The 22,918-nt window shown below is 49.2% G+C and overlaps 1 protein-coding gene across 1 annotated transcript in view; it reads right to left on the bottom strand.

The window, feature by feature from the left end:
- Positions 1-22,918, bottom strand: part of SLIT1 (slit guidance ligand 1) — a 213,079-nt gene that overhangs the window by 311 nt on the left and 189,850 nt on the right. Inside the window, exons 24-35 of the mRNA XM_007940050.2 lie at positions 18,592-18,755; positions 15,884-16,008; positions 15,546-15,643; positions 11,069-11,208; positions 10,835-10,928; positions 9,214-9,351; positions 5,363-5,600; positions 3,397-3,527; positions 2,819-2,973; positions 1,506-1,794; positions 958-1,169; positions 3-235 (exon numbers count right to left, since the gene is read on the bottom strand). Coding sequence (XP_007938241.1) covers positions 3-235; positions 958-1,169; positions 1,506-1,794; positions 2,819-2,973; positions 3,397-3,527; positions 5,363-5,600; positions 9,214-9,351; positions 10,835-10,928; positions 11,069-11,208; positions 15,546-15,643; positions 15,884-16,008; positions 18,592-18,755 — 2,017 coding nt within the window. The remainder of the gene's footprint in view (positions 1-2; positions 236-957; positions 1,170-1,505; positions 1,795-2,818; positions 2,974-3,396; positions 3,528-5,362; positions 5,601-9,213; positions 9,352-10,834; positions 10,929-11,068; positions 11,209-15,545; positions 15,644-15,883; positions 16,009-18,591; positions 18,756-22,918) is intronic.

The raw sequence follows: 22,918 nt of genomic DNA, 5'->3' as shown, positions 1-22,918 counted from the left end.
ACGCAGAGGGCACAGCCACACTTGGTGGGCTTCTCCACCTCCTCGGCAAAAGAGGTCCCGTCGCTGCACTCAAAGGTGAACTTCCTCCGCTTCAGTCGCAGGCCCTGGCAGCAGCCCTGGCCCGGGCACGCGCCCCGGCACTCGACCCACGACAGCGGGCGCGTGGTCTGGCAGATGGCATAGCCCCTCTGGACCTGGTGAAAGTCCCGGACAGGGTCCCCCCGGCACTCGGACTCTGGATGGGACAAACACCGAGAGAAAGCTCAGGGCACTCCCGCGGGCGGCAGCAGGAGGAGGGCACGTCCGTGGGCGGGGCCTCCATGCTCTCAGACCCTCCTCCTTCCCCGCGTCCCCTGCCTGGCATGCACATGCACAGCGCTCCTCCTGGGGCCCACAGTGCGGTCAGTGTGAAGGAAGAACTTTCTAGCTGCCAGGGCTCTCCGGGGCAGGTGGGGCTTCCGGGGTCGGGTGGGTCCCGTTACTAGAGGTGTGCAAGAAGAGGCTGGAGGCCTGCGAGGCAATACGGTGTAAAAGGAACTGGAATTCGTGCGTGGCCTAGGGGACTGGGAAACTGCCGGGTCTGGATTGCTCCAATTTGCCCCGCCCGTCCTCAGCAGAGTCTGGATTCTAGCGGATGCTCCTTGGTCAAGCAAGGCCACGGAGCATGGGAAGGAGTCCCCAACCCTCAGACTTCCTGCAGGATTCCAGCTCCCCGGGTGATGGGGACCAGGTATTGTTGGGAGAGATCCCAGCCAGAAAGGGCAGTTACCCCGGATCAGGGGGCCATAAACTGGGTCTAGGGAGGAGTGGAGCACCATAGTCCAATGGTGGCCCAGGATACAGGAGAGGAGGGGCATCGAGGGGGCGCTAAGGTTGGGAAGAAGAAAATGGTCAAGTTGCTAAAGCAAGTTTGGGGAGGGGCCCTGGAGAGGACATGTCAGGAGGGGGGGCCCTGACCTTGTTCACACAGCTCGCCCGAAAAGCCCGGGTCACACACGCAGTGTGCCCCTTTGGTGGCCGAGGCCTGGCAGTGGCCGTGCAGGCATTGCAGTCCCCCACAGGGGTCTGCTGGAGCCCCAGCCTGGTTGCACAGGGCCCCTGAGTACCCATCCTGGCACTGGCAGCTGTAGGAAAGGGCATCGAGAGGCACACAGCTCCCATGGACACATCTGCAAGGACAGAGGAAAAGCTCCGTGAAGCTAGGCTGGACCAACCCAAGGCCCACCCACAGGGTGCCCTGCCCCTCCCAGCCGTCACTTCATAGGCTTTATTGGTCACTCAAGATTTAAACAAAGAGAGCAAAATGGGCCTCAGTGTGTCTGTCTCCAGGGACCTTTCCCTATTCATAAAAAACTGAAAACAAAACAATAAAACCCTGTGTTAGGCCATGTGTTCCAATTCAGGAGTTTAAAAATGTCCATGTGGCTGCTCTTCCATGGGACAGTGGGACTCACGGAAAGGGGCGAGTGAGTGGGCAGAGTGCAGGTCCCCCACCCCAGGCTCACTTGTGGCCATGGCAGGGGCCGTCGGCTGGCTGGTCGCAGTGCAGGCCCCCCCAGCTAGCCTCACAGTGGCACACAGGCCCCGGGGTGGCATTGGGCTGGCAAATGCCATGCAGGCAGTAGAGCTTGCGGCAGGGCTCGCAGCCAGGCACCACCCCCGGCTTCATCTGTGTCTTGGTGAAGTCCTGGAGCTCATTGTTGATGTACAGGTTCCGTATGCAGCCATGGAAGCTGGTGCCATTGAGGATCTGCCACAGGCGGAAGGCAGCCGAGTTCACATCCACGGGCATCCCTGTGAGGGCCAGGGCAGACACCCACCTGTGAGAACAGCTCATTAGTTCCAGTGTCCTCGCTTACCCTTGGCCTTCATCCTGCCATCTCTGTAACCCTGAGCCAAGGTGTTTGCTACCTTTGAGGGCCCAGATTCCTTTCCCAGAGGCAATGAAAAGGCTGTCATCAGACCTGGAGGTGAGGCTTTGGGAGTCCCTGTCGCTTAAGTCTGGATGCCCTCACCCAAGGCACTAGCTTTTACCTCCCAGGGACCCCAAGTGCAGCAAAGGGTCTGGGGCCTAGAACTCATGTGCATGGCATTTTATCACCTGCTTTTGTGGTCAGTTCACAGCGACTTTCTGAGATAAGCACCTCTGCCTCCATTTGACAGATGCTGAAAGTCGTACAATGAGTAGATAGCAGAGCTGGGATTAGAACCTAGGGGTCCATCCCTCACATCTGCCTGGAAGTCTCAACAAACACCTCCACAGTGCTGAGACAGTCCTACTGCACCCAGCAGCCTGCCCTGCATCTAGAAATGTTTGCAGATGGTAGATGATGTGGGAGGTGGGGTGGGATCAGGTAAGGGGAGGAGTCATCTCCTGCAAAGCCTTTAAGGCTGGCCAAAGAGGTCTCCAGTTGATGTAGAGACTCCTGTCATAGGGTCTCTTGCAGCTGCTCTGGGCCTCTGAAGGCCCCAAGACTGGGAATGGAGGCGCCCCTTCTGGCCCAACAACAAGAGGATAGTTGCTCATGGTAAGAAGATAGCCAGGAAAATCCCAGTCCAGGCCTCAGGCCAAACCCAGGCACCCACCCTGCATGGTCAGTCTGAGCTGGGCAGAGCACAGCTTGGGGCTCCAGGCAACGGAGGATAACCCACCAGCAAAATGGTCATCACTAGAACTAGAACTTCCCCCACCCCCTTAGCATTTCCCACCAAAGTTCAGTGCTCTGGACACCAAGCTCTCCTGACAAGTCTCAGGCCAGAGAGCAAATGAGGTCCCACCTTAGAACTGCTGTCACCTCTAACTGGACCAGGTCCTCACCTCCCACATAGAGGGGGGCCTCACTGTTGAGCGTGTAGTGCTTGCCAAAGTTGTCCATTGTCATGGGGCTGCCACCGTCGATGGAGAGATTCACCATCTGGTCAAAGGTGACCAGCTCAACTGTGTGGAACTGCCCATCGTTGATTGTCTCAGCACTGGAAGAAGATGGGGTGCCCCCACCCCAGTGGATGGGCTTCAGTTTTGGCTGAGCCCTTCCCCCAGAAAGGCTATGTGCTCCATCAGCTGCTTCCCAAAGAACCAAATCTCTAAGAGAGGGGACCATGGGGACTTGGTGGCCTGGTCCCTCCTAGACCCCTTCCTGGAGCTCCCAGGGGAAACCTGAGAAGTTTTGGGCAGGGCTCTCCAACTGATCAGTCTCCATTGAGGAACCTCTGAAGTGGTGGTAAGATGGCCAACTGTTCAGACCTCAGAGAGCCTCAGACCCAGGCAGGGATCGACTAGATGGTTCAAATATTCTTTCCACTAGTGGTCCCAGTAACTACTTGCTTCTGGCCCAGGAGACCCTGTGTGGTAGTCCCTCAGGCTTGAGGGCATCTGGTGGGCATGAGGAAGCCAACCTGTAGATAGCAGAGCTGGGGTAGCTGCCTGGGTCGTAGCTGACACGCACGTGGCCCTGGTACAGCTCAACCGCGATGTGGTCGTTGTCCCCATTGTACAGCAGGATCCCATTGTCCTCTGCCGTGGAGACCTGATGAGCAATGGCACTTTCTCTCCCACCTACCCCACCCAGCAGCAGCACAGGGCTGGTAGGTGGGGCAGATGGGGATCCACGATTGGAAGAGAGTTGCTATGGGCAACACTGTTCTCCCTGCCTGACCAACCTTCTCAGATGCCATGTTTTCCTGGGGGACTGACAGAGGCTGGGAGCCCCTGGTTCCAACACCATCAACTGCCCGTCTGGCCAGTTGCCAGGCAAGAAGGGCAGATGATAGGCCAGCTGAGGCCTGGAAACTATGTGCCAGGAGTAAATAGGAGACCTAGAGGCAATATGCCCAGGGAGGAAACATTCGAACTCTATTCAGGAACGTGAGGTAGCCCTGTTCTGCGGGAGCAGCCTGGGGGCCATGTGGAAACTACAGAGGACAAGCTCAGGTAGGCTCTCCAACAGCTAGGGCCACCCAGACTAGGAAGGAGCCACTCAAGAGATCGTGCCTGTTGTAAGAGCCATGCAAGCAAAGCTGATTTTTGCCTTGGACGGGAAATCCCCTTAACACACTGTAGGAGCCATAATTTTTTTCTTTTCCCTTTTTTTTTTTTTTTTCCTGCCTTGTCCCTCTTCCTCCTTTTCTTCTGGTCAAGATCTCAACCCCCTGGTCTGTAGAGATGGGTTCATGGCCCAGGCTGGACCAATCATAGCACCCCATCTCCCTGGACTCAGTGATTGATTGGTCCAGGGATGGGCATGTGACTGAAGCCTGGCCAATCAGAGATTTTCCCTGGGATTACCGTTCAACTAGACCTGGCAAGGAAAAGCCGCTTTAAATATCAGGCGCTGACCACAATGGGGGTTGTGAAATCAGATGTGCGTGGACTGTTGAATGTAAAATAAGTTTGCTATGTAAATTTGCACCCAAAACACGGTAAAAAAAAAAAAATTAATTAATTAAAATTAATAAATATCAGGCCCTGGGGCTTATGGAGCATGTTGGGAGGTTCTGGGGCCATCTGGGTCCTATTGGGATAAACTGAGCCTAAGGATGTGCCCCAGGCAATGGCTGGTTAAGGTTTTTACAAGTTTTATTTTGTGAACAGTTAGGATAACTGTTGTCTTCCTGTGTGGACAATGTAAGTGGACAGGATTTTGAAGCAGTGATATGGAGAGGAACATAGCAATCCAGGGCCTCGAGAGAAAAAGGAGGGAAGGAGAGGAGAAGAAGAGACAAGAGAGAAGAAGGATACGTCATTTGTGATAGGGAATGGATTTTGGAAAAAGAGAGCTATGTCTGAAGAAGAGTTTTTAATTTTTTACCACGTGATATGCAATGAAAGCCCCTCCCCCATGCCTCCCCAATAAATGTGGGATATTAAGCAAAATACCTGTATTATTCATCAATGTTATTGAACTGGGATTTGCATTTTTTTTCTCTGTTAACATGATAATGTTCTAAGATGAAATTAAAGACATGAAAAGGACAGTGTGCAAGATCCCAGGAACATGTGGCTAAAAATATAAATACAGAACTAATAACTCAGGCCACATTTCAGCCACACAGAGAAAGCCCGTCTGCAGCACTGGAGGCTGCAGTTAGGAGGAGTAGAGACCTGGTATGGTCAAAGAGCATCCTGGCAAGATTAGTTTTCCGGATCCAGTCTTCCACTCCTGTCCTTATCTGAGATGGTTTTGTGAGCCAATAACCTTTCCAATTGTGCTTCAACTAGTTCAAACTGAGATTCTGACACTCACCACCAAAGCGCTTTGACTGACGGGGGCCGGTTCCTCTGGGATGCATCTTCACGCTCTGACCTGAGGCCAGGATCCCCTGCCCCTGACTCCCCTCTGTGACCAGGCACGTAGGCACGCACCTGCAGTGTGATGTTGGCACGAGGCCAGTTCTGCAGATCGGTGAACTGCAGGTAAGTGTCTCGGTCCACAAAGTTGACACTGAGCAACTTCTCACATTCGGGGCCACCGAAGCCTGGGAGGCACTGGCACACGGGCCGGCTGCCCTGGTCCACACAGTTGGCCCCGTTCTGGCACTCAGTCCCCTCACATGGGCTCCTTGGAGCAGGTGGGCGGGGAGAGATCTCACAGAGCTGTCCACTGAGAGGGAGAGGACACTATCAGAGAGGGTAGGGCCAAGGGAGAAAGGGGCATGCCCCTCCCACAGCCCTGGAGAGGAAATCACTAAACGCCTTGGGAAAATGGATCCTTAAAGTGACAGAAGATGCTCCTAATGAACACTTTTCCCAAGAGAACTAAAAGCCAGAAGGATATGGAGAAACAAGGTGAAAAACAAGTGCTGGCTCTCATCGGCATCACCTGGGCACTTGTCAAAACTGGAAAACATATTGATCCTGAATCTTCATCTTAACAAGATCCCAGGTGATGACTGTGCATGTTAAAGTGTGACAAGTACTCACTGCTCATGTCTAAACTCTGCAAGGCAAGTTTTATTATGCCTATTTTACAGAAAAGAAAACTGAGACTTAAGATACATGCAGACAAAAAGAAGACATCAGAAATAAGAGGGGGCATTACTACCAACCTTACAGAAATAAAAAGAGCTCAAAAAGAATACAAGAAGTCCTGGTGGTACAGTGGTTAACCTCTTGGCTGCTAACTGCAAGGTCAGCAGTTTGAACCCAGTAACTGCTACATGGGAGAAAAATGTGGTAATCTACTTCTGTAAAGATTACAGCCTTGGAAACCCTGTGGGGCAGTTCTACTCTGTCCTATAGGGTCACTATGAGTTGGATTCTATTCTATGGCAGTGGGTTTGTGTAAGGGAATATTATGAACAACTGTATGCCAGCAAATTAGATAACATAGAGGAAATGTTCAAATCCCTAGAAACACACCAGCTACCAAAACTGACTTAAGAGAAAAATAGAAAATCTGAATAGACTAATAATAAGAGATTGAATTAGTAATAATAATTTTTAAAAATTCCCCACTCTGAAAATCCCAGAACTAGAAGCCTTCACTGGTGAATTCTACCAAACATTTTAAAGAATAATTAATACCAATTACTTATGATCCCTTCCAGAAAATAGAAGAGGGGCATCTTCTAACTCATTCCATGAAGCTAGTATTACTTTGATATCAAAACCAGACAAAGATATCATAAGAAAAAAAATTACATACCAATATTTCTTATGAATAAAGACACAAAATCCTGCACAAAATACTAGTAAATCAACCCAGTAATATATAAAGAGGATTATATACTCTGACCAAGTAGGATTTATCCCAGGAATGCAAGCTTGGTTTAATATCTGAAAATCAATCAAAGTAATATACTATATGAATAGAATAAAAGACAAAAACCACATACTCATCTCAATACACACAGAAAAAGCATTTGACACAACACCCTTCATGATAAAAAACACTCAACGAACTAGGAATAGAAGAGAACTTCATAAATCATATAAAACACACAACTAACACTGTACTTAATGATGAAAGACTGGATGCCTTCCCCCTAAGACCTGGATAAGACAGATGACTGCTCTCATCACTTCTATTCAATATCGTACTGAAGGTACAAACAGAGCAATTAGGTAAGAAAAGAAAAGGCATCCAGATTGGAAAATAAGAAATACAATTACCTCTACTTGCAGATGATGTGACCCTTATAAAGAAAATCCTAAGGAATTCACGTACACACACACACACACACACACAAACTATTAGAATTAACAAAAAGTTCACCAAGTTTGCAGGATATAACATAGTTTTGAATCCTTCCTCACACCATACACAAAAATTAACTCAAAATGGATCAAAGACCTAAATGTAAGCGCTAAATCTATAAAACTCTTAGAAGAAAACATAGGTGGAAATTTTCAAGACCCTGGGTTAGGTAATGGTTTCTTAAATATGACTCCAAAAGCACACCTGACAAAAGAAAAAAATAGATAAATTGAACTTCATCAAAATTTAATACTTTTGTGCTACAAATGATGCCATCAATGATGTAAGAAGACAAATTACAGAATGAGAAAAATTGTTTGCAAACCATGTATCTGGTAAAGAACAACATATAAAGAACTATTATAGAACATATAAAGTTCTATAACTGCCCTGTTCTAGAACATCTAAAGAACTGCCCTGTGTCTAGAACATCTAAAGAACTATTATAACTCATAATAAAAAGACAAATAATTTAAAAATGGGCAAAGCATCTGAATAGCTATTTTTCTAAAGAAGATATATAAATGGCCAATAAGTACATACACCCAATATCATTAGTCATCAGGGAAGTGTCAATCAGGATCACAATGAGCTGTCACTCACACCATTAAACCAAAACCAAATGCACTGCCGTTGAGTCGGATCCAACTCATAGCCACCCCTCCTTGGGTTTCCAAGGCAGTATCACTACGGAAGTAGATTGCCCGACCTTCCTTCCAAGGAGTGGCTAGTGGATTTGAACCACCAGCCTTCTGGTTAGCAGTCAAATGCCTTAGGCACTACACCACCAGAGCTCCCTACTCACACCATTAGGATGGCCATAATAAAAAAGACAGATGCTAACAAGTGTTGGTCAGGATGCAGAAAAATTAACCCTCATACTTTGCTGGTGGGAATGTAAAATGCTTCAGCTACTTTCTGGCAGTTCCTCAAATAATTAAACTTAGTTACAATATCACCCAGCAATTCCACACCTAGGTATATACTCAAGAAAATTGAAATTTTATGTCCACACCAAAAAAAGAAAAAACACCTAAATGTCCATAGCAGCGTTACTCATAGTCGCCAAAAAGTGGAAACTACCCAAATGTCCACCAACTATGAATGGATAATCAAAATATCATATATCCACACAATGGAGTATTATTCAGCAGTATAGAGAAATGAAGTACTAATTGATGCTACAACATGGATGAGTCTTGAAAACCTTATACTCAGTGAGAGAAGCCAGCCACAAAGGACCACAGGTTGTCTTTTTTGGGTGATGAAAATGTTCTAAAAATGACTCTGGTGATGGCTGCGCACTCCTGTGAATATGCCAAAAAACATTAAACTGTTTACTTTAAATGGGTGCATTCTATGGTTTGTGAATTATATCTGAATAAAGCTGTTTAAAAAAAAAAAAAAAAAAGCATGGAGAATGGGAGAGCTAGAAGCAGGGTAGGTGTCCTCCCCAACCTCCTGGAGAAGCCATGATGGGGCACTGGGTAAATGACCAATGGTGGGGCAAGGGAAGCAGTTGATGTTACCTGCCATTGATGGCCATGTCTGCAGAGGGTCCGCTGGGCAGGTGAGTAATGGAATACTGCCCAGTAATTTGTACCCACTTCCCACCCCTCCACCAAACAGGTAAGGGACCTTCTGCCTATACTTTGAGCTGTCAAGTAACTTTTCCAAGGCTGCAGAGCTGGTGACTGTCATGTTGTTATTGTGGAGTCAATTCCAACTCATAGTGACCCTATAGGACAGAGAGAACTGCTCTGCACGGTATCTCCAGGTCTTTTCTCCTGTGGAGAGGCTGGTGGGTTCCTACAACCAACCTTTTGGTTAGCGGCCAAGTTAAGCACCATTGAGCCACCAAGGCTCCTTGTGATTAGCATAGCCATGGTGAAAACCCCCGAATTCAACTCCCAGGCTCTGACTCTCACCCCTACTCCTAGCAGAGCCTGGAGGCTGCTGCAGCCCAGAGGCTGAGGGGCGGTGAGTAGTCACTGTGGTGTGACCAGGGTCCGCTCACCTGTAGCCCTCGGCACAGAGACAGGAGTAGCTGTTGACTTCGTCCACACACTGGGCCCCATTCTGGCAGCGATGGTCCACACAGTCATCCTGGTTCTCACTGCAGTTGTCGCCTGTGTACCCTGGTGTGCATTCACACCTGGGGGCAGGCAGGAGTGGGTGGGTGACAGCCACACACTCAGCCAGAGCTCCACCAGGGGCGGGTACCAGGACCCAAGGACCCACACAGCCTGTGGGGTGGGGGCTATGCATGTGATGAAGAACCCCCCAGCCCAGTAAGTCAAGATGAGCCCTAGACAGAACATCCTCCCAGCCACTCTGGGCTCCCCTCCTGGGGCAGGAGAGGAGCTCTGTAGACTTGGAATGGGGCCCCGGCCTGGGAGGGGAGATGCCCAGAAGTAGCAAGAGATAGGACTCTTATTATGGAGGATCCACCACCTACAGCCATCCTCCCTTCCCAGCCTTCCTGCTGCTCAGCTGTTCTCCCAAGACCCAGCAGCACGGGCCCCTGAGTCACAAGGGCACATCTTCCCTCTCTCAGCCTCTCAGCCCCCAGCAGGGCTGATGCCCATCTCTCAGAGTTACCTGGATGGCAAGCCAGCCCCCAGCTTCCCAGCTCTCACCACACCTCACTGTTCTCCCCAAAACCCATCTTGACCAACTATTTGCCTATCAAATAAAGGGTCTGCTCCTGCACCTTGGCTTTAGCCATGGCCTTGCAAGATAGTCCCATCCTGGAAGGACCCCCACCCTCCCCTGTGGTCAGACCTGTCTCCACCGGCAGCAATCCCCCACCTCAAGGGTTCAAACCAGGAAGTGGCTGCCCTCGAGTCAATTCTGACGCATGGTGACCTCACGTGTCTCAGGGTAGAACTGGGCCCCACAGCGTTTCATTGGCTGAGTTTTCAGAAGTAGATCACCAGGCCTTTCTTCTGAGGGACCTCCGGGTGGACTCAGAATGTCAACCTATCATTTGCATCCGGGGAGTTTTTGGAAAGATGACAGTGCATATAACTGCAGATTACGGGATATGCCCGTGACTATGATTATGCCAGTGACTATGGTGTCCCGATAATCAAACATGTTCATATTTCTTCAGCAAAATCTATAGATAGTCACACTGTATAGAATAAGTAAAAACTGGAAATAACCTTGTGTTAGTGCAGGTCAGTTTTTATTATCAGCTATGATCAGGTCAGATCAGATTATACCATCCAATGGGCTTTGTGGATTTTGTACTTTGATGAGAGGTTGTAGATCAGGATGATAATAGCTCTTACTATTACCAGACATGGGAACACTTACTAGATGTCAGATGTGGGCAAATGCTTTCTGTGCTCTTTTCCATCCTTACAACCATCCTGGAGGAGCTATCATTGCACCCAGTTTACAGATGAGAACACCAAGGCTCAGAGAGGTCAAGAGATCCCCTCAAGGTCATACAGCCAATGAGCTGCATAAATGCCTCCTCCTACACACATGCCGCCCTGACTTAGGAGAACCCTGCACAGCTGAGACTACATCCCCATAACAGGGAAGACACAAGAGGTGGGGAGAGGTGGACTCCCGTCTGACTTGGGGACTGTGTCTCTTCCCTGACCCCAGAAACAGGAAACACTGACCTGGGCCCATCTGGGGTGCCTACACACGTGGCCTCGTGCTGACATGGGTTCAAATCTGGAGAGCAGAAGTCCACCAGCTGCTCACAGGCCTTTCCTGGGGAAAGAATGAATGAGAGGCAGGAGAGAAGCGGCCCTCCTGTGCTTGCCCAGGCAGCCAGCTCAGTACCAACTTCTGCAGCCACAGATGAAGGAGCCCAGGCCGCCCACCCAGACACTTTAACCTGCCACACTTACCTGCGTACTGCAGGGGGCACTGGCAGGTGTAGTTGCCCACGCCGTCCACACAGATGCCCCCATTGACACACGCGTGCTCCACGCAGTCATCTGTGTCGACTCCACAAGTTGGTCCCTCAAAGCCAGTGGGACAGGAACACCTGCTAGGAGGAGGAGGAAGGAGAGACAGGTGACCCCACAACCAGGTGGCAGACTTTTCCAGAGCTCTGATGGAAGCCTGTGGCCACCATCACCACCACTTTTTCACAGAATTCTGGACCCAATCCAGACATGGCCTTGTATTGGGTGCTGGGGGTATAAAGGTGAACATGACCAGGCACTGCCTTCATGGGACTCACTCACAGTCTAGTGGGGGAGGATGGTGACTATCAAGCTGGTATAAGCACTGAGGTGAGCAGGGACAAAGGGACAGAAGGCACTCAACTCCTCCTTGGGGTAAGTGGCCCAGGGCAGGTTTCCAGGAGGTGAGGGGTTAACAAAGGACCTTGACATGGAAAGCAGGGCAGAGAGGGAAGGTTGTCTGGACAGAGGATCATACAAAAGCCCAGCGTCCAGCCCTCTGGGAGGGGATCTGCCCATCTAACTAGTTCAAGACTTGAGGAGCACAGCCGTCAGGGGTGAGGGTGAGAATGGGGTCAGAGGTGAGCAGGAGCCAGGTGTGGAGGACCCTGGAGATCTGTGATCCTCAAGCTAGTATATACTTCCTCTGGGGCAGCCAGGAATTGTCCAAGGGGCACGTGGGTCAGAGGGATCTACAAAACTAATCTCTAGATCTTCAAGTCCCACGTGAACTCTTCCCTCAGCTGAGCTACCCCAGAACTCCCCACCTCTCACTCAGCATAAGTCCAAGGTGGGACATGCCTGGGGGCCTAAAATCCTCAGCATCAAATAAAGGAACATTTGCTGTTGTTGTTGTTGTTGTTGTTGTTATGTACCGTCGAGTCGGATTCAACTCATAGCGACCCCTCCTTGGGTTTCCTAGGCAGTATCACTGTGGAAGTAGATTGCCCAACCTTCCTTCCGAGGAGTGCCTGGTGGGTTTGAACCGCCAGCCTTCTGGTTAGCAGTCAAGTGCCTTAGGCACTATGCTACCATTTAGGAAGACTGATATTCAGAAAGTGAATGAGGAAATGCATTTGCAAGTTAGGAGGTTCCCAGTAGATGCCTCAAAACTAATTGAAAGAGGATTGTCAGCTGATAGACTGTAAAAATAATTTTCGATGACAGATCATTCTGGGGTTTTTTTGGCACATAAATTCGGAAGGATTTCAAAGAATTGAGTGGCATGGCTATAATAAAACCTTCTCATCTCATGGGTTGATTTATGTGAACAAACTCTCTCAGCATTTATACATATTAATAAAGAAGAAGAAGAGAAAAAAGGAACAGCCTAGATGCTAAGCCCTCTCTCCTATAACATCCATGAACACACATCCATCGAAGAGAAGAAAACAGCATTTATACAGGGAGAAGGGTAGGGAGGCAGGAATGTCTAGGCAAGAAGGACACAGGGAAAGGGTAACCACAGGGAGGAAGTGGGAGGAGAGCTGTTACACTGTGGGGAATGTAACCAGTATCACAAAATAAAATGTGCATGAACTATTGAATGTAAAACAAATCTGCTTTGTAAAATTTCACCCAAGTCAAAATAAAAAGTTTTAAAAAAAAGAGAGAGAGAAGAAAACAAAAATAGTCCTCTCGTCTCATCAAGAGTTACAATCTAATAAAATTTCACTGTTACATGCAATTCTTACCAATCAAGTTGTGTAATACAATTATGTTGTTTTGATCAATCGTGCATTATTGATCACTGTAATGATAACTCAGTGCAGAAGGAACTTTTAATCAGGGGCTTGTGGTCACAAGAAACAAAGAACAAACTTCATATTTAAGCTTCTATCCTATGTTGGCAGAGAAGTATGCTTCAGAAAAGACTTTGGGCATAAAAACGTCATGCATGAAAAGGAAAAGGGCGGGGGGTGTTGCAGAATGGAAATACCAGCTTAAGGAGAAACAAGAACAAGATAAAATGTTAACTGTTCCAGAGAAGCTTGTAATTATAAAGTGATATCAAACTCCATGATTTAGATCCCATTGAAGATATTTTAAAGAAAAGTTTTATTTTCAAATGTTAATAATATTTACAATATCCTAAAATTATCCCCTTAGCAATGAAAAATTAAAGTTATAATGAAAAAGATGTCAATCTAAAACTGTGTGTGTGGGGATATATAGGTTTTTTTTTATTTTTATTGTGATTTGGGTGAAAGTTTACAGAGCAAATTCATTTTCCATATAGCAGTTCATACACATTTTGTTCATGGCATTGACTGCAATTCCCCACAATGTAACTGCTCTCTTCCCGGGATATATAGTTTTTAAAAATTTATTTATAGTTTTAAAAAATGTATGTCAGGAGTATGTGAGCAAAGAGGTTTTAAGCAGGGGGTAATGGGATTAGCTTTGCATTTCAGAAAGTCCCCTGAGCTGGAGTTGGGGGCAGGGCAGTAGAGCAGGCCAGGTCCCGGACAACAGAGGGGCGGGGTGGGAGGGAGTCTACTGCACCATCACACCCCTGGGCTGTCCCCACTAGGCTCCCCAGAGCTGCCCCTGAATCCTGGTAGCAGGTCCCCAGTATGGTGCACCAAGGACCACCAGCTCCTCTCTCTTCCTCCCCTTCTGCAGTAATTGTCAGTCTCAGTGCAGGACACTGGTCCACACAGGTGGCAGCTGAGAAGCCACTGTAGGCCTCCCACCCATCCAGGCCCACCCCTGCTCCACCCCGGGACAGTCAGCCTGCCTGGCTCTGAGCCTGTCTGCTGCCTTCTCCACCTCCACACCCGCAAGGGCCCAGGACGCCCTGTGACTGGCTGCAGGGGAGACCCTGTTTCCTGCGTCAGAGCCCGTGTGCAGGACCCCTGGGCTCTCCTCTAGGCTCCACTGCTCACCCACAGGGGACCTCAGCTTCCTTCTCTGTAAGGTGGAAAGGGGATTGCAAGGATGGACTCTAAAAGTCCCTTTCAGTGGGCAGTTTGTACTGTGCTGTGCGGGTGACTCCCCGTCTTTAAGTCACCTGGCACAGTGAGACTGTCTCCTTTCCCAGACAGTCTGTTTCTTGGGCACATGGAGAGAAGACACCTGCCCTGCCCTTGAGGAGCTCAGCATCGTCGCTGAGGCTCGCCCCAGTGCCCACCTACAGCACTCTCCATGGGTGTTGCAGAAGAAGTGTGTCAGGTTTATCAGCTTCCATAGCCATCTACCCCCCAAGCAGCAACCGTGGTCCACTCCTGAGGCCCTTGTAAGCCTCAGGGTTGAGGGGCGATTTGGGGTTGCAGCCCTTAGCCCTCACAATCTCTCAATCTCCAAGGCTAACAGGTTGTGAGGGGCTATCCCACCCCACCGGAGTGCATGCCTCTCTGCCCAGCAGGGGAGTTTCTGGGGAGTGTCCTTCCAGCCCCTACTCTCCACAGGCCCCCTGAGGAGTCTAAGGAACGGGGAGAGGCAGCTTTGATGGAGCAGCTCACCAAAGCTCAGAGGAGCACGGGAGCCTATTGTAAAGCCGTTTCCAAGGTGATGACAGGGCAGAGGGGCCATTTAGCGGTTTATTTTTTACATCTGGTAATTTGGGTTTGCAGCGACAGGTTTGGCCATCTCTGCCAGTAGAGTCAACATGATTTTCTGAAGGGCCAATTTGCTCTCTCCCTGTTGGTAATTTATTTTTAGCAACGAAATACTCTGTATGCTCCAAAAGAGCTCCAGGTGGAGGGAATTCGGGGGTAGGGGGGCTCACTGAGGGCCCTTGAGGAAAGCAGGTGGGGGTGGGGAGGAGACTTGGATGGCAAGGTGGGCACAAGATGGGCTTAGGAAATAAGATCATTAGGCTGGGCCCTTCATGGTGGGACCACCGGGGCTGTCCCCTTCGGACCAGTGTCCAGTGTGACACATGAGATGAGTGGCTAGGACTTGGCTCCCACCTCTGGGTACCTCACCCCACAATGGCAGCAAGGGCTCAGGGGGCTGGCTGAAGGCAGGGGGCTCACTGAGGCCCCTGTCCTGAGCAGGACTGGCTTTACAAGCATGGGGTCTTGACTTAGACTGGAGGCTTTGAGGGGATTCATGGAGATTATGGGGGTTACAAATGCCCCCAGACTGCCTCTTGGCACTGCCACTGCCTTTGCACTTGGCTGTGGATTTCCAGTGCCATCAGAAGGAGCCCCTGGCACCTGGCAAGAGTAAAGGGCTGAGACCAGCAGCCAGCAGAGCCACTCCAAGGCCAACCCAACTCTGACTCTAGCCTGCTGTGCCGTCACTTCATCTACAAAGTGGATGCCCATCTCCTGAACCCCACCCCCATCTCCTCCCAGAGCAGAGGGGAGACCCAGACAAGTCCAGCACAGGGAGGGGGGCACTGAGGCTTGGGTGCAAGGTTCCATCAGCACCCTTGCCCACCAAGTTCCTGCCTCTCCAGGCAACTCACGTGAAGCCAGCATCGTCACCTTCCTGTGCCAGGCAGGTCCCACCATTTTCACAGGGGCCACTGGAACAGTCATCCAGGGACACTTCACAGTCTCTGCCCTGGGGAGAAAAGTCCGCAGTGAGGACCCCAGGGAGAACCAGGGTCAGTGTGAACCAACAGAGATGCCAACCCCTCCTTCCCAGGAGCCATTCATTCATTCTTATGCTCAGTCACTGATGAACTCGCCACTGTTCTGGGCACTGCGGACAGTGACAGACAAGACAGACCCCCCTGTCCTGGTCCTGTCCAACTGCACACACGAGGAGCCTCCTCCTCCGCAGCCTTCAGCCTCCACTCACCTTGTAGCCACTGGGGCAGACACACCTGTACACCTCCAAGGGGACATTGTGGCAGGTGCCTTGGTTCTGACATGGGCTGGACAAACAGGGGTCACACTTGGCCTGGATGGCCAGAGTCGGGGGACCTGCGGCAAGGGGGAGAATATCAGCACATGCAGAGGCGGATTACCTCATAAACTAGGGATCCACGGGCTTACTTGTGCTTACTTACTATCTGTAGTGAATAGTTTCACTTACTTTTCATTAAATCCATTGATCATTGTGGTGAAAAACAAGTGAAACTATTTACTACAGAGGGAGCGCTGGTGGCATAGTGCCTAAGGCACTTGACTGCTAACCAGAAGGCTGATGGTTCAAACCCACCAGCCACTCCTTGGAAGGAAGATGGGGCAATCTACTTCCAGAGAGACACTGCCTCGGAAGCTCAAGGAGGGGTCACTATGAGGTGGATTCAACTTGACAGCAGTGAGTTTGGTTTGGTTTATTCACTACAGATCAGTAAAGAAGCACAAGTAAGCCCGTGCTTACCTTGCTTATTGGGTAATCAGACACTGAGCGCAGGAGGAAGTAGGGGGACAGGGCAGGGCAGCGCTGGGCGCCGAGCACTTGCCCCACGATTCCCAGCCCTGCACAGGGAGAGTCGGGGGGAAATCTTTCGCCAAGATTTTCGCCTCTCCCTGTGGTTCTTCTAGATCCTGCTCATACTCTCCCTCCATGGTGCCCTCTCTAGTCTCTGGACCTTTCTCTGAAAAATGGGGCTAATGACACCCCCAACCTCACAGGGCTGTACAGACCAGACCATGTGAGTTCATCCCCGCAAAGTGCTTTACCTGCACTTGACCAGAAGGACTGCTGCACACATGGTGCAGCCCGTGGTGTGAGACCATCCAGCCGGCGTCATCTCTGTCTGCCACACCTTTGCCTAGTAGGCGGCCACCTCAGCTGGTGGGTATCCAGCACGGCCCAGCATAGCACTGCGAGGGGGCCGCGCTCAGGAGGAAGAGCCGTTCGCCCTGAAACTACTTCCCTCCACAAGTGACCCAGGAAGGACCTTCCAGCTGTAGGCAAGACCTTCTCCAGTCTTTAGGCCTTGTGCATGCCGTTCCCTGGACTTAGAGCTGGATAGAGGAGCCAGCAGCCAGGTGACCCGGGGCACTGTCTGCCAGGACAGTAAGCCCACACAAGAATACATCATGAGATCCAGCCAGTTAACCCACATTTCCACATAAGCTTTCTGCTGTTATCTTGGTGCTGCCCAGTGGGTTCTGACCCATAGCGACCCCGTGTGTTACACGGTAGAGCCGCTCATAGAGTTTGCTTGGCTGTGATCTTTAGGGTGGCAGATCGTCACGGCTCTTCTTCCACGGAGCCACTGGGAGGGTTTAAACCACCAATCTTTTGGTAACAGTTGAGCACAAACCATTTGTGCCATCCAAGGACCCTAGTGGTGAAATATTGATTCTTCTGAAGGGGCAGGAGGGTGACTAGAAATGAACACATCTCCCAGTAGTGCCGGAAGGAAGCACAAGGGGTCTCTGGGCGCAGTGAGGATCCTGCCTCTTGATCAGGGTGCTGGTTACATGGGTGAGTCCAGTTTGTAAGAATTCAGGGAGCCAATTCACTTATGACCTGTGTACTTTTTTGGGTGTGCATTATATTTCAATAAAAAGTTAAAAAAAAAAACAAAAAACTTCTGACTCGCAGCAACCCTACCCCATTAAATAAACACTGAGCAAATGTTCAAACACAAATTGGCCTGTTCCGGACCTCCAAGCCACAGATGGGGCCCCTCCGAGCTGATCCTGCTATGACAATATCCTGCACATAGGGTGGCCAGGGCCTCCTCGTTAACCTGTGGCTGTCAGCTTCATTTCCAACAGCAGTCTAGAAGCTTGCAGAGGGCAGGGGCTGTGGCCCTTGGCCTCTCAGCCCTTCCCCAGGTGTCCTGCTGTACACAGGATAGAGCCCGGGGCTCCCCCTCTCTGCTCAGTGGGGCCTCCCAGGCTGGAGTCATCAGTCAGTCAGTCAGTGAATCCCTGAGCAAGCGTTTACAGAGATATCCAAGAGGTTGTTGTTATGTGCCGTGCAGTCGGATCCGACTCATAGCGACTCCTCCTTGGGTTTCTGAGGCAGTATTACTACGGAAGTAGATTGCCCAACCTTCCTTCCGAGGAGTGGCTGGTGGGTTTGAACCACCAGCCTTCTGGATAGCAGTCAAGTGCCTTAGGCACTACGCTAAAAGAGCCAGAATAAAGCTTCAGTCACACTCAGGCCTGCATTTCTGCAAATATCAAGAGACTGGTGGCTGAGCAGAGCGGCTCCCCCAGGGACGGGGGTGGGTTTTAAGCTAATTGGTGAGCACAGTTCCTACAAGAGAGAGCTCAGTGCTCGCACTGCTGTGAGGCTCGGAGCTTCCAGAAACATTGCTATTTTTATTTTCCTTGTATAACCAGGGGGAGGGGTTACAGCCTTCTCGGCCTGAGGTCTTTTGGTTGGCTTTTTCAGTTTTTTCTATGTTAGGGCCGGAAGGTAGCCCTTCTAACTAGCAGCAGGTATTTAGTTCCTGCCATGTTACCCCCAGCCAACCAGTCACCTCAGGGACACGGGAGCATCAGGAAAGCCAGCCAGGGCTGAGCAGGCCCCTAGCAGCAGGAGGTGGGCCACAATTCAGCATTCCCCCAACCCTTCCCCCATGCTCCTGGGCTCACCTTGGCATTCAAACTTCTTGGCCGGTGTGGTGAGGAGCAGCTTGCCCTCCATGTCTGGGGGCCCAGCACAGCGGGCAATGCCCGGCTCCTTGTAGCCTGTCTTCACCCAGCCAGACAGCCAGCGCAGGTGGCAGTCGCAGTACAGGGGATTGGCGCCTATGGCCCTGGGGCAGAGAGAAGCAGGTGCAACAGCTTCATCAGGCCCCTCACTTGTTGGGCACCTACGGTGCCAGGCACCGGGTCAGGCTCCTGGTCCATGAGCATTTCTGTGTAGCCAGCAGCCAGGAGCAGGCAACCAGGCCACTCGGGTGCTCCCTGTCAGCCCCGAATAAAAACCAGTAAACCCACAAAGACTCCTAGAGGTGGTGAAATGTTGGTTCTACTGAAGGAGGCATGAGTATGGACAGAAATCAAAACACATCCCAGTAGTAACTGGGAGGGAGCACGAGGAGGTGTCTGGGGTGTGGGTGGGGCTCTGTTTCTTGATCCCAGTGCTGGTGACATGGGTGTGTCATCTAATTTATATGCACTGTCTTATTGAGTCCTTGTTGTCACTGCATGCCTCCAAGTCAATTCTGACTCAGTGACAGAGTAGACATGCCCCATAGGGTTTCCTAGGCTGTGATCTTCATTGGGAACCCTTGGCTACTAAAGAAGTTGGTGATTTGAACCATCAGCTGCTCTGTGGGAAAAAGATGAGGCAGTCTGCTTCTGTAAATATTACAGCCTTGGACACCCTATGGGGGCAGTTCTATTCTCTTACAGGGTTGCTATGAGTCGGAATACACTCGACAGCAGTGGTTTATTTGTTTCTTTAAAAAATCTTTATGGGAGCAGATTGCCAGCTCCTGTGGAGCTCCTGATGGGTTTGAACTGCCAACCTTTCAGTTAGCAGCTGGATATTTAATCATGGTGCTGCCAGGGCTCCTTCTTGAGTCCTTATCCCCATTTTACATATGAGGAAACCAAGGCTCAAAAAGGCTAAGAGTAAAGGGGGATCTGGGATTTGAACCTGTGCTGCTGAGGCCAGAGCCCATGAGTGCAATCCCTCCAGAGTGCCTGGGGGAGAAGGGAACTAACATTTACAGCTGCGATGAGCCACTTGCTCTCATCCCTCAGCACAGCTAATCTTCTCATTGGCTCCACATGTGAGTTTGCTTGTCTCCATCTAAGAGGTGTGGGAACTAAGCCTCCCGAGGGGTAAGTCATTACCTCAGGTCATGCAACGACTGAAGGGCAGCCCCTTGATCCACACCCAGAGCTGCTGCTCTTATTTTTCTTTTCATTTTTAGCTAAATAAGGAATACATGAAGCATTCTCATTGTAAACTACTTTCTAACATTGCGGACAAAGCAAAAGTCTCCACCTTGCACAACATTTTAAATGCGTCAAATGCCACTGAATTGCACACTTTACAATGGTTAGTTTTCTATTGTGTGAATTTTACAACAATAATATAATAATAGTAATAAATAGACACACTCTTACATTACTAATGGGAGTGTAAATGGTCTAACTCCCAAATTACTAATGCATTTTGATGCAGCATTTCTGTTTCTGGGGGTTTATGTCACAAACATACCTGCACAAGCATGTAACCACATCTGTGCAACGTTATTGATTGCAGCACTGTTGGTAATAGAAAGACTGGAAACCCCTAGTGTTCATCCATCAGGGGAGTGGTTACATAAGCTGTGGTGCATCCACAAAAGAAAAAAAGTCTCCCTTCCACTGATTGCCTACCCCCCAAAGCCATTGTCTTTTCCCATATTTACACAAATGGCTCCTCCTCATCAATGACATCCAGTCAATGTCACTAATGAGCAGCTTGCTTCTCGTCACTAGACAGTGTGCCTTGGAGCTCTTGCCAGGTTAGCGTTTCTGGGTCCACCTCAGTTTTTCAAACTGCGTCATAGCATCACACAGAATGGATGTTTCATAGTCGACTGCGCAGCTTCCCTATGGACATTCTGATTGGTTCCAACTGCACCTGTCCACGTCCCTTTGTGCGGTGCCAGCATTTCTATAGAACAGGTGTCTACAAGTAGGACTCGGGTCACAGAGGAAGTGCGTGTAAAATGTTAATGGCTGCCCCCAAAAAAAGGTCATAAGGACTAGCACTCACCAGCCCTAGGAGGCTGTGCCTGTAGTTCCCTCACATCTGCACCAACGCTGAATGCCACCTATCTCTTATTTTTTCACTAATCTGGTGGGCAAGCTCCTAACTTTTTTACTAAACCACAATGGGAGATGTAGAGAAGAACAAGACATGGACATAGGGGTGAGAAGGGCTAGTGTTCCTTAATCCAATAAATATAAAAATTAGTGTCTCGTGCCTGAAGGTCAATATCAATATTATTTTGAAAATATAAGGATATGTGTGTGTGTGTGTGTGTGTATGCTGTGTATATATATATGCATAAGGAGCTCTGGTGGGGTAATAATTAAAGCATCTGACTGCTGACCAAAAGGTCAGTTCAAACCCACTGGCTGCTCCTCAGGGGAGAGATGAGGCAGTCTGTTTCTGTAAAGATTTACAACCTTGGAAATCCTATGGGGCAGTTCTATTCTGTCCTATAGGGTTACTATGAGTCAGAATCAACTTGATGATGGTGGCTTTTTTTAAAAAAAAAATACACACACACACACACATATATATATACATGTATATCTATACATGTTTATAAATCTACATAGAACGTTAATAAGAATGGTCATAGTTATTAAGGACCAATGAGTTCCATTTCTGCCTGTTTCTGAGTGCTACAGAGAACACAGTTCCCCCTTGAGGTGCACGTAGTGTAATAAAAGTGGCAGTGACTCTGAACAAGAATTCCCCAAAACAGCACAACTGACGACTATGTGATTTTATAAAGAAGCTAAACCAGGCGTGGATTCGGGCCCCGACGCAGCTGCTGCCTGCCCGGGTGACCTTGAGCCGCTGTTTAACACCTCTGGGGCTCACTTTATGATTCGATAAAGAGCCAGCAATCTAGAGGGGAAGGAAGATAAGCACATCTAACCTGAAATGGGTGCCAAGGGAATAACGCAGCCTGCAAAGGAAAGCAGGTCAACCTCGACACCTATTTAATTTTTTCTCTCCTTATTTGCTGACAGCATCCATCCTGACTAATAAGACAGAGGAGACACCTTCCCTTTCCATGGACTAGTCCCAGGGCTCTCAGAGGGAGAGGAAGATCAGGTGTTTTGACTTTTTGAGGCTTCATTGTGTTCAAAGAAAAAAACACAAAGACTTTTCAAATAATAGGAATACAAAAATTGTGGTATACTGAAAATGTTTTACATTCGCTAGAATAATATCTTACTACAAAAAGTGCAATGTAATGTATTATTCAAAAGATAAACACAAAATTTAAACTCTTGTATCGCACAGTGCAGGAGCATGGTCCAGTAGTGATTTATGAGTTTTAAGTTTACTATGAATGGGTTATTTCAGTCTCATCACTCCTTTAGAAGAAATGACAAAAGCACTAACTCTGAGGCCCATTGTAAATGTGGGACCCTTGAAATGTCTTAGGATCTTCACTGATCCCTAGATTCATGTATGTACTCTCCCCTTAAACCCCAGCAAAGTCCCTCCTCAATTGTAAATATCCCTTTCTGACTCTTAACAATGAATAGTCCAGGACCAAAGTCCCATAGAAAGCTGCTTTGAAATTCTGGCTTGTTTGTGTACAGAGCATACCCACATCATGCCTGAATCAAACACAGCACGCTTTAATTTACCCTTTGCAGTCTCTGGCCTAAGTGCCATCCTACACTCTCTTCACTATCCTAGTAGCTCACTTTCATCCAGGGGCCATTTTTCCCCCGAGGAAATGGTTGTGAATTCAGTGGGGAGTGGAGGGCTTCAGTCCGCTAGAAGAAGACAGTAATGCACATAAATCGCTCAGGCATCAGATGCTCAGGTGAAAGAGATGTTAAAGTTTTAGTTTAAACTCTATTGTTGCTGACTCTGAGACAGCTACAAGAAAGCTATTTCTGTTCTCAGTTGAGATGTAGTGGCAGGACAATAGCTAGGCCACTCATCAATACAAAAGGATTGTGGGTTCAGACCCATGCCCAACCTAAATATAAATAACCATGTGTTGTTGATCTTTGGTATCTTTTGACGATAGTTGAAACAGTACCTATTTGATCTGTTCACACCAAGGTCCTGCTGGGCCAATTCCTGGGTTACGAACGCCATCATTCTTAAGTGTCTTTAAGTTAGCAGGTAAGTCAGACCAGGTGCATATGGTTCTTACTTAGCCTTAACTTTGTTGTTGTTGTTGTTATTTGTCGTCAAGTTGGCCCCGACTCATAG

Source organism: Orycteropus afer, unplaced genomic scaffold (genome assembly GCF_000298275.1).
Source record: "Orycteropus afer afer isolate SDZICR_OR568_19922 unplaced genomic scaffold, OryAfe1.0 scaffold00064, whole genome shotgun sequence".
NCBI classification, from domain to species: domain Eukaryota; kingdom Metazoa; phylum Chordata; class Mammalia; order Tubulidentata; family Orycteropodidae; genus Orycteropus; species Orycteropus afer.
This window is presented reverse-complemented; position numbering and strand designations above follow the sequence as displayed.